The 11,682-nt window shown below is 48.9% G+C and overlaps 2 protein-coding genes across 2 annotated transcripts in view; both read left to right on the plus strand.

The window, feature by feature from the left end:
* The window catches only part of RND1 (Rho family GTPase 1), an 8,796-nt gene extending 5,158 nt beyond the window's left edge, over window positions 1-3,638 (plus strand). Inside the window, exons 4-5 of the mRNA XM_008070892.1 lie at window positions 1,368-1,502; window positions 2,548-3,638. Of these exons, the coding sequence (XP_008069083.1) occupies window positions 1,368-1,502; window positions 2,548-2,793 (381 nt within the window). The 3' untranslated portion in view covers window positions 2,794-3,638. The remainder of the gene's footprint in view (window positions 1-1,367; window positions 1,503-2,547) is intronic.
* Window positions 3,639-8,750: 5,112 nt separating this feature from the next.
* DDX23 (DEAD-box helicase 23) overlaps window positions 8,751-11,682 on the plus strand; it is a 22,087-nt gene continuing 19,155 nt past the window's right edge. The window contains exon 1 of the mRNA XM_008070893.1: window positions 8,751-8,843. The gene's annotated coding sequence lies outside the window, so the exon portion shown is untranslated. The remainder of the gene's footprint in view (window positions 8,844-11,682) is intronic.

The following is an 11,682-nucleotide window of genomic DNA, read 5'->3' on the forward strand; positions in this document are numbered from 1 at the left end:
ACTCACCTCAGCCTCCCAAAGCGTGGGATTACAGGCTGAGCCACCGAGCCCGGCTCAGAGAACCTTTTGGTGGTATGGTTTGAGGGTCAAGGATAGGACCTTTTGGAGGCAGCTTCTACAGACTTTTTTTTCCTTTGAGTTGGACTCTCACTCTGTTGCCCAGGCTGGAGTGCAGTGGCACATTGATGCCACTGCAGCCTCGACTTCTTGGGCTCAAGTGATCCTTCCTCAGCCTCCCGAGTAGCTGGGATTACATGCGCATACCACGAGGTCTCGCCAAGTTGCCCAGACTTGATTGTCTTGAACCTCTAGGCTCAGGCAATCCTCTCACCTCCACTTCCCAAAGTGCTAGGATTACAGGCATGAGCCACCACCTCCGGCTCCACAGAATTTGATCCTAGGCCCACTGAGACTGGACAAGCCAGGTGGGTCTGAGATGACTTGCTGTTAGGAAACGCTGGGATCTGGGTGGATGCATCTGTACTTAGGAGCTCTAGGAAACCTGTGGAACTAGCAGAATTTCTCAGAAAATGCTGGGATTATGTCCTTCCCTTGGGCCGAGACTGGTTGATTTCTCCCTGGAATTCTGAATTTGTGAGGCCCTTGGACTGGGTTGAGAGGGCAGATCCATTTCTTCTATGCTTGGCAGGGAATAGGAGGAGAGTTGCCCCTGTGCTTTCTCATGACTGGGCTGTTAGCTAGGGGAACAGGGCCCTGGATCAGCAGTCGGGTGGCTCCAAAGGCCTCATGGTCAGGAAGGTGATATAAGTAGTGCAGTGGAGATGCTGTGACTCAGACGGGAAGACTGTGCTGGTGATAAGTGGATGATGTATGTGATGTTGCCAACTAGGGACCTGGCGCAGTGGCTCTCACACCTGTAATCCCAGCAAAGAAGGAAGCTGAGGTAGAAGGATCGCTTGAGGCAGGAGTTCAAGACTAGCTTGGACAACCAGGCTATTGAAGACCAGCCAGTTCAAGACCTCATCTCTAAAAAAAAAGACACCAAGTGCATGGCTCAAGCCTGTAATCCCAGCACTTTGGTAGTCTAAGGTGAGAAGATTGCCTGAGCCCCAGGGTTCGAGACCAGCCTGGGCAACTTGGTGAGACCTGGTCTCTATAATAAATCAAGAAAAATTAGTCAGGTGTGGTGGCGCATGCCTGTAGTCCAGTTACTTAGAAGGCTGAAGCAGAAAGATCACCTGAGCCCAGCAGGCCGAGGCTACAGTAGCTGTGAGTGTGCCAGTGCCCTCCAGCAGAGTGAGACTCTGACTCGAAAAGAAAAGAAAAGTTGCCAACTGCGCTTCTCCGGGTACCTGTCTGCCACTGACTGTCCTTCCTTCTTCCCTTCTTCCTGCTTGGCCCCTCAGTGGAGGACAGAAATCCTAGATTATTGTCCCAGCACCCGTGTTTTGCTCATTGGTTGCAAGACAGACCTGCGAACAGACCTGAGCACGCTGATGGAGCTGTCCCACCAGAAGCAGGCACCCATATCCTATGAGCAGGTATGTGTGTGTGTCAGGGTGGGATGGGGAAGGCTATAGGCAGAGGGCTTAAACTCTCCCACTATGGTAAGAGAGAACTGGTATTATAGTTAGCAAACTGGGTAGTGGGTACCCATTTGCCCAGATATATGCTGCAGGTTAGCAAATGGGCCATTCCTGTGTGTGTTGGTGTTTCTAAAATTGTATTTTCTGGACCATCTGCATTAAGAATCATTAGAGGTGTTTGTTAGAATTTCAAATTTCTGGGTCCATACCTAGAAATTCACTCTAGGAGAAAGAAGAAAATCTACCTTTTTTTTGGTAGGGACAAGATCTCTCTGTGGTGTCCAGGCTGGTCTCCAATTTTTGGCCTCAAACTATCCTTCTGCCTCAGCCTTCCTAGGATTACAGGCATGAGCCATCCCACCTGGCTGGGAATCTATATATTTTTTTACAAGACCCCTGAATAATTTCTTATGCACATGGGCGTGTAAGGATCATTTCTTTTAAGCCAATGTTTCAGTTTAGAATCACCTGAGGAGCTCTTAAAAATACGAATGCAGGCCCGGCTTGGTGGCTCAGCCTATAATTCCAGCACTTTGGGAGGCCAAGGCGAGTAGAATGCCTGAGCCCGCGGGTTCTAGACCAGCCCGGGCAACTTGGCAAGACCTCATCTCTACAATAAAAAAAACCACCTCCCCCCAAAAAAAACCTTAGCTGGGCGTGGTAGCGCATGCCTGTAGTTCCAGCTACTTGGAAGGCTGAGGCAGAAGGATCACCAGAGCTCAGCAGGTTGAGGCTGTGGTGGCCGGGAGATGTGCCACTGCACTCCAGCTTGGGCGACAGAGTAAGACTCTGCACCCCCCCAAAATTAGCTGGGCATGGTGGTGCATGCTAGTAGTTCCGCTACTTGAAAGGCTGAGGTGGAAGGATCGCCTGAGCCCAGCAGAGGGTGATGGTGGGAGACTGGCAGTTGTGTCCCCTCTGGAGTGAACCTGGGGAGTAACATATAGTGTTGCAGAGCCATTTTGGACCACTGCATTAACGCCTTTACCCCCTCCTGCAGGGTTGTGCCATCGCCAAGCAGCTGGGTGCAGAAATCTACCTGGAAGGCTCTGCCTTCACCTCAGAAAAGAGTATCCACAGCATTTTTCGGACGGCGTCCATGGTGTGTCTAAACAAGCCTAACCCAGTGCCCCCGAAGAGCCCCGTCCGAAGTCTCTCCAAGCGACTGCTCCACCTCCCCAGTCGCTCCGAACTCATCTCTTCTACTTTCAAGAAGGAAAAGGCCAAAAGCTGCTCTATTATGTGAAGTGGGAATTGGAGGGGGGAGACAACCCTCCACTTCCTCCCTTGGGGTGCAGAGGCACGGGGAGAGGGAGGATGAGACCATTTAGGACACTGGACATGAGTTTTTCAGATGGCCACGGTGAGGGCTTGGAAGGAGACAGGAATGGGATGAGGAAGGAGCCAGGCCCGGCATGAGGACCTGACACTGGGAGAGAACCATCATACCCCAAGCCAGGCTCGAGGTGGTGGAGGGGGCATCTGCCCTGGTGCCCCTCACTTCGGAGGAAAGAAAGGTGGGGGGGTGCTGGGGGCATGCTGGCCTCATGGGCTTGGGGGCCCACAGCTGCCTCACCTTCAGCATCATGCCTCTTCCACGCTGTGTTTCCATGCAGGTTAGGGGGTGGGAGGGGTCCCTGAACCCTTCCCTTCCTCTCTAAGGAAGGAGAGTGGGGAAGCCCAGAAGCCGCTCCTTTGGGAGCTGAGCCCAGGTGCTTCTTGATGGAAATCAGAAGGGCGGGAGCTGGTCAGAGCCAATGAGAAGGAAACCCCATCTTTGCATAGCCCATGCCTCGTGGAGAGGTGACATCATACATTCATAAGCTTCTCACCTAAGTCCGTAGGGTCCAAGGGAGAAGCCCCAGACCCCCTTCTCTTGCAGAGTGCGGGGGTGGTGGTGCTGCAGGGGCAGGGCTGGGTGGGGGTCACCAGGCTTTTTCTGCCCTTAGGGCAGTACAGCTGGCATTTGTTTTATAGACTCTTGTCTTTGGAATCGGGGGGAGGGGGGAGTGTTTCAATCTGTTATATGTTCTGTGTTTAAAGAAGAAAACCTATTTATTAATGAAAAATATAACACATATAAAGATGTTGGCTCCGTTTTGTTTCTCTTTTCTTTGGTAGCGGGTCGTGAGGGAAAAGCTTTCCTGGGGCCCTTTCTATGGGTTGCAGAGTGGCTGCCTCCATGTTCCCTGTCATACCAGTGAGGAACTCTTCCCTCTCCTTCTCCCCCATCCCCCTGCCCCAATCCCACCCAAGTCCTACTAAGCCAAGAAAGAGCTCCTTGGTGCCAAGCAGGGTTTCTCAGCCTTGGGACTGCTGACATTTTGGACTGGAAAGTACTTTATCCTGAGGGACTGTCCTGTGCAGCAAAGGACATTTAGCGGCATCCCTGATGTCTGGCTGGTGCCAGATGACAGTAGCACCCCCTAGTCGTCACCCACCAAAAATGTCTCCAGATATGGTTAAATGATCCCTGGGGCAAAGTCATTAATGGTGAGAACCACTGCCCTAGAGAGGCAGAGTGGGTGGAATCATTAGAAGAAGACCCAAGCTGCTCAGATTTCCCTTCCCTCTGCAGAAGGTCAACAGACTAAGTCATCAGCAGGGAGGCTCCCAGGGTTCTGGTCTCTGAGTTCAAGGAGAAGTGACATCTTCTGCCTCCATGAACTTCCAATTCCAGTGCCTGTGGATGGCAGGTTAGGGACCTTAACTTCTCCCTCTCCCCAGTGATTCACCCCGCTCCTTAGCTCTTGTTTCCAAGCTTTACAGTGTAGTGTTAGAAATAGTTACCATGGATTGAGTACTTACTACGTGTTTAGCACTGTGCTGAGGCCTTTACCTACATGATCACACTTACTTATTTAGAGTTGGGATTTCACTCTGTTGCCCAGGCTGGAGTGCATGATCATGGCTCAATGCAGCCTCAACTTCCTAGGCTAAGCAATCCTTCTGCCTCAGTCTCTTGATTAACTGGGACTATAGGCATATGCCACCATGCTCAGATAATTTTTTAGATTTTTTTATAGAGAAGAGGTCTCCCTATGTTGCCCAGGCTGGTTTCGAACTCCTGGGCTCAAGCAATCCTCCTGCTTTGGCCTTTCAAAAAACTGGGATTAACAGGCGTGAGCTGTGCCAGGCCCCAGTGATCACATTTAATTTCATAAATGGGTTGGGCATAGTGGCTCATAAAGGATAATAGCTAACATTTGTTAAATGGTTACTATTTGTTAAATGGTTACTCATTTAACATGTCAGAGGCACTTATGAGTTCTTGATGCTATTTATTCCTGTGATAACTATGAAGTACTAACCACTTCATTTTACAGATAAGAAAACAGGTTCAGAGAGATAAGTTAATGTGCCCAAGGTCACACAGCTAGAAAGTGGTAGAACCTGCATACAAATACAGGCAATCTGGCTTCACAATGTGCAGTCTTGCCTTCTCTGCTATCCTGTCCTGTAAGGCAAGTGTATTATTATCTCTATTTTATAAATGAGGAAAGAGAAAAGCCAGAGATGCTGTATAACTTGCACAAAATCATACAGCTCAGTGGAAGACTGAAGCAGGGGCAACTAGGAGGAAGAAAGAAGCAAGATTCAAACCAATCTCACCTGTTAACTAGAATCCTACAGGCCCCTTACTGCTCAGTGTGTTCTACTAGGAGTCTTCAACCATGGTCTTTAATAGGCCACAGGGCCTTTGTCTTTATCTCCAAAGATGTGTGCTTGTAATGTTGGGCTCAGTAGCTCAGCCTGTAATCCCAGCACTTTGGGAGGCTGTGGCAAGTGGATTGCCTGAGCCCGCAGATTGGAGATCAGCCGGGCAACTAGGCGAGACCTCATCTCTACAATAAATAAAAAAATTAGCCAGGTGTGGTAGCACATGCCTGAAGTTCCAGCTACTTGGAAGGCTGAGGCAGAAGGATCACCAGAGCCCAGCAGGTCAACACTGGGGTGGCTGTGAGTGTGCCACTGTTCTCCAGCCAGGGCGAAAGAGAGTGAGACTCCAATTCAAAAAAGGAATGAAAAAAAAAAAGATGTACGTTTGTGAGAGAACTAGCAGGGTTAGACAAATAAGAAGTACCCTTTAAGTTCAATGTCTTACAGTATGTCGTGATAGAGATACGCACAGGTACTAAGGGAACCCTGTCACTCTGAACTTGGACAAGCTTTGTTACCTTTGCGGGTCTCAATTTACTCAACTTGGCTGGGAGAGGTGGCTCACACCTGTTAATCCCAGAACTTTGAGAGGTTGAGGCAAGAGGATCACTTGAGGCCAGGAGTTCAAGACCAACCTGAGCAACAAAATGAGACCGCCGCATCTACCAAAAAAATTTTTTTAAAGGCCGGGCTCAGTGGCTCAGCCTGTAATCCCAGCACTTTGGGAGGCCGAGGCGAGAGGATTGCCTGAGCCCGTGGGTTCGATACCCACCTGGGCAACTTGACAAGACCTCATCTCTACAACAAATCAAAAAATCAGCCGGGCGTGGTAGCGTACGCCTGTAGTTCCAGCTACTTGGAAGGCTGAGGTGGAAGGATCACTGGAGCCCAGTAGGTCGAGGCTGCGGTGGCTGGAAGCGGTCACTGCACTCCAGTCTGGGTGACTGAGTGAGACTCCAACTCAAAAAAAAAAAAAAATGCGCCACCACACTTAGCTAAGTTTTTGATTTATTCTATAGACAGGTCTTCTCAAGTTACCCAGGCTGGTCTGGAACCCCTGTGTTCAGGTAGTCCTCTTGCCTCCGCCTCCCAAAATGCTGGGATTACAGGAGTGATCTACTGCACCTGGCTACTATCTTCCTTATAGTGTAATGAGAACTAAGTGAAATAAGTAATATAAGTTGTGTCCAGCCCAGTTGGGAATTTAGAAGATTTTCTTTCTTTCTTTTTTTTTGAGTCGGAGTCTCATTCTGTCACCCAGGCTAGAATGCAGTGGCATGCTCATGGCCACTGCAGCCTCCACCTGCTGGGCTTAGGCGAGCCTTCAGCCTCAGCCTTCCAAGTAGCTGGAACTACAGGTGTGCGCCACCACGCCCGGCTAATTTTTGATTTATTGTAGAGATGAAGTCTCACCATGTTGTCCAGGCTGGTCTCGAACCCCTGAGCTCAGGCAATCCTCTTGCCTCGGCCTCCCAAAGTGCTGGGATTACAGGCTGAGCCACCGTGTCCAGCCATCTATCTTCCTTATACTGTTATGAGAAATAAGTAAAATAAGTAAGTTGTGTCTAGCCCAGTTGGGATTTTAGGTTTTTGATAAAAAGTAGCTGTAGCTCTTAAATATTCTGGCCTGGGCCAGGTGTAGTGGCTCACACCTGTAATCCTCGTCTCTACAAACAAAAATTTAACTAATTAATTAAAATAAAAAATTAATTAACATTGTTGGTCCAATTGTTAGCTGGGGTTCCATTCTGTGAGTGGAGGACCCTCTAGTGTTCTCTTAGTGAATTACATCTGACTGGTCTTAGCCTTCCTTCCCTGCGGTTCTTCCCAGGGTAGGAGGGGGGAGGTGAAAGGCTTTAGGGCTCTAAGAGCAGAAGAGTATGTTTCCTATGGTGACGTTGGGTCATTGTGCGTGATGCTCAAGTCTTTAAGATTATTCTGGGTCTATCCTGAGGCTCTGTTCGAGAACTGAAAGCATATTCAGGCTGGGCTTGGTGGCTCAGCCTGTAATCCCAGCACTTTGGGAGGCCGAGGCGAGTGGATTATCGCCTGAGTCCATGGGTTTGAGACCCACCCGGGCAACTGCTGAGACCTCTTCTCTACCATAAATCAAAAATTAGCTGGACGTGGTAGCGCATGCCTGTAGTTCCAGCTACTTGGAAGGCTAAGGCGAAAGGGTCACCAGAGCCCAGCAAGTCAACGCTGGGGTGGCCGTGAGGGTGCCACTGCCCTCCAACCTGGGTGACAGGGTGAGACTCGAACTTGAAAAAAATAGAAAGCATATTCAGAGAGAAAAGCCAGACCTATAGCCATATGGAATGGAGACAACAAAGCTAATGATGGGAAAATGGGAAGGGAGGCACTAGATACTTTAGACCATTCTATCAGTTGCAGTGTTTTGTTTGTTTTTGAAGGGAAGAATTATGAACCCAATAAGACCAAAGAGAAACAAAGTGGACCTACGATGTGGGGCATAAGTAAGCTCAATAAGAGGCTGAAGTAGGGTGAATTAGGAGGAAGAAAGAAGCTAAAATGTAAGCTGGGAGCGGTGGCTCACACCTGTAATCCTAGCACTTTGGGAGGCCGAGGTGAGAGGATTGCCTGAGCCCACAGGTTCGAGACCAGCCTGGGCAATTAGGTGAGACCTCAACTCTATAATCAAAAAATTAACCGGGCATGGTGGCTCATGCCTGTAATTCCAGCTACTTGGAAGGCTGAGGCTGAAGGATCGCCTGTCTGGGCGATAGAGTGAGACTCTGACTCAAAAAAAAAAAAAAAAAAAAAAAAAAGCTGAAATATCAAGGTAGTCTAACAACTGACTAGATTACAAAGGGCGAGAAACTGAGGAAGTCAGGGTCTTATCTGGACTATTGAGAAAACAGGTGCCAGAGTGCAGGAGCTATCACCCTTCCAAAGGATTCCAGAACCCATTGTGTGGGTTCATTGGGAGCTGTCACAATAACTAGGGGTTGTTTATGGCATTCACCCTGCTGCGGCGCCAAGGTTGCGAAAATCCTAAGCCTGGGACGGTTCCGCACCGTGGAGAATTGAATCACCCTCACTGTGAAATACTAGGCCACTCCTGTAACCTAATCTTAAATTCATCTAGCTGTAAGATGGGGCAAACAATCCATCTCACAGAATTTTTGTAAAAACGCTTTCCCATCAATGGTATTTATTTCTTGCTGTTATTGCAGTTTTTAGTTATAATTACGTGCTATATATCTAAGGAAGCCTTTAAATTCCTCCACTGTAAGCCACGGGTCAGGACAGTCATGAACTGTCACGACAGTCATTGACTGAAGGTTCTAGGAAGACCCGCAGATTCCAGGAAGACGGTCCGGCGGGAGAACCTTATGCGGGAAGCCGGCCCACGAAAAACTTCCTCCCGCAGACGCAAACCTTTGGCGAACCACATTGCCCAGCAGCCCCCGCGGCCTGGGGCCGGAGCTCGCGCCTTGCATTCTGGGATTCGTAGTTCCTAGGCTCTACTGTCGGCCTGCGCGGCTCAGGACCAAGAACTCGCCTTCCCATCTTGCCGCGCGGCCGGGGCTGCATCTCAGCGACCAGGAAACGGGAAAGATGGCGGCTGCTCGGCGACGTTGAGGCCGCGTTAGGCGGTTCAGACTCAGGGTGGTGAGTCCCGGGCGGCGGAGGTGGTACCTACGAGCTTACGGAGAGGGCGAGAGTTGGGGCATGGCGGTGACCCCTGCCTCCGGGACGAGGCGGGGAAGAACTCCTCGGGGAAGGGGCATAAACCCGGGAAGCTCTTGGCGGGCAGGAGCGAAGGGGCGCGGGCCCTAGGGGGAGTGTTGGTTCCTGGGGGCACAGACTACGTCCCTGGACAATATTACCGTCCCAGGCCTCTACCTATGGCTACAGCCCCTGTGATAACCCCAGTCTGACCTTATTCTTTCATGCTTCAAGTAGCCTTTGCTCCAGCCAAACTGGAACTCTGGGTTTTCTCCAGCCCATGCTTTCCCGCGTCTGCGCCGCCTATACTATTTCATTTGCCAGGAATGACTTCTTTCTGCGTCCTCAATTACATATCTTCAAATTCTACCTATATTCAAAGATTCAAGAGCCACTTCCTCCACAAAGCCTTCCAAACCCCCTTTTACAAGGGAAAGGAAACGCCTTTGGACACCTCCAATACTTCATCAGAGCCTTGGTGCACATCCTGGTGTGTGTCTCATACCTCCTTGTTCTAAAAGCCTCCTGTGAACAGGATTTCCTTTTGTTACTCGTGTAGTGCCTAGCACTATGCCTTGCACATAGTAGCGATGCTTGATAAATACGTCATTGAATGAAAAAAAACGGGCCGGGCTCGGTGGCTCAGCCTGTAATCCCGCACTTTGGGAGGCCAAGGTGAGTTGATTGCCTGAGCCCGCGGGTTCGAGACCCGCCTGGGCAACTTGGCAAGACCTCATCTCTACAATAATAATAATTAAAAAAAATTAGCCGGGCATGGTAGTGTGCGCCTGTAGTTCTGGCTACTTGGAAGGCTAAGGCAGAAGGCTGGAGCCCAGCTGGTTGATGCTGGGGTGGCCATGAGTGTGCCACTGCACTCCAGCCTGGGCAACAGAATGAGTATCTGACTCAAAACAAAAAAGAAAAGAAAAAGAAAAAAACGAATGCCTCTACTCCACAAGAACTGAGGAACTCACGATCTGGAGATTTGAGAGGGAGGCTACTGGGAAGCATGGTCAGAGTCAGCCTGGTTCTTTGGCCCTTGTGATAAGTAGAACCTGTATTAAAAGTGGCCTGTATTTACCATCTTCTCATTCTCACTTCTCATTCTCTTCCAAACTCATTCCACTCAGGCTTCTACTCCCTCCATGTTGCCAAAACAGCTATTGTCAAGGTCACCAATAGTCTCCATTTTTCCGAATGCATTGGTTGCTTCTCTGTTCCCTAGTCTCTCTTCACTTCAGTGGTACTTGACACAGTTGACCACTCCTTCCTTTTCATAAAACTGACTTTTGGCTTCTAAGTAGCCATACTTTACTTTCTTTCTCCTTTCTCACTGCTGCTGTTTCTTTCCAGTTTTTTCTCTGACTCATCTTGTGCCTAACTCCTGTTAAAGTTTTCCGTATCTCAGTCTTGAGTCCTCTTCTCTTCTGTTTTTTTCTTTAACTATACTGCCTACTTAGGTAATATCATTTGGTGCCTCATTGCATTAAAAGGCATGTATGTATTTGTAATTCAAATTTTGTTCTCCAGTCCCTCTCCCCTGGGATCCACATTTGCATTTCTATCTGCCTTCCTGGAATGTCCACTTGGCTGTCTTAATGACATCTAACACTCAACCTGGAACTTTTGATTTCCTCCTAAATCTGTTCCTTCCTCCGTCTTCTTCAGTTGGCCTCACAAACTATTAGGCGGCTCAGACCATAAATTTGGGACCTATCTTTCCTTTTGCCCTTCATCAGTAAGTCTTGTCAGCTCTGCCTCTGAAATATACCCTTAAGCTGCATACTTTCCATCTCCATTGCCACCTTCCTCCTAGAACAAACATCTGCCATCTCTTGCCCAGACTACCTTTTTTTTTTTTTTAGTCTCGTCCAGGCTGCAGTGCAGTGGCAAGCTCACAGCTACTGTAGCCTCAACCTGCTAGGCTCAGGTGATCCTTCTGCCTTAACCTTCCAGGGAACCGCAACCACAGACATGTGCCACTACGCATGGCTGATATTTTGATTTACTGTAGAGACAAGGTCTTGCCATATTGCCCAGGCTGGTCTCAAACTCCTGAGCTCAGGCAATCCTCTTGCCTCTGCCTCCCAAAGTGCTAATATTACAGGTGTGAACTACCACGCCTGGCATGACTAAACTACCTTTTTTTTTTGAGTCGGAGTCTCATTCTGTTGCCCAGGCTGGAGTGCAGTGGCACACTCATGGCCACCACAGCCTCGATCTGCTGGGTTCAGACGATCCCTCCACCTCAGCCTTCAAAGTAGCTGGAACTACAGGCATGCGCCACCATGCCCGGCTAATTTTTTGATTTATTATAGAGATGAGGGCTCACCAAGTTGCCAGGGCTAGTCTTGAACCCATGAGCTTAGGCAGCCCTCTCATCTCAGCCTCCCAAAGTGCTGGGATTATAGGTGTGAGCTACCACACCTGGCTGCCTAGACTACCTTAATAGCACTCTGAGTGGTTCTATTTTCTTTTTTTTCCTGTTTCCACACTTTCCTCCCTGTTATATATTTCCTTGGAAATCACCAAAGTCATTTTTTAAACCATGAAATCAGATCACATCACTTTCTGTTTAAAAACTTTCTAAGATTCCCATGCTGGTTAAAATCCAAGTTACTTTAATCCAGACCTATAACACATTTTCATGATCTTCCTACCTCACTGAATTCATCTTGATCAGTCTTTCCCTGAGTCAATGCTACTCAGGCAACAAAAGTTTGTTTTCTTTTTTCTTTTTTTTTTTTTTGAGTTGGAGTCTCACTCTGTCGCCCAGACTGGA

The sequence above is a fragment of the Carlito syrichta genome, unplaced genomic scaffold (assembly GCF_000164805.1).
Source record: "Carlito syrichta isolate Samal-C Ts95f unplaced genomic scaffold, Tarsius_syrichta-2.0.1 Scaffold314050, whole genome shotgun sequence".
NCBI classification, from domain to species: Eukaryota; Metazoa; Chordata; class Mammalia; order Primates; family Tarsiidae; genus Carlito; species Carlito syrichta.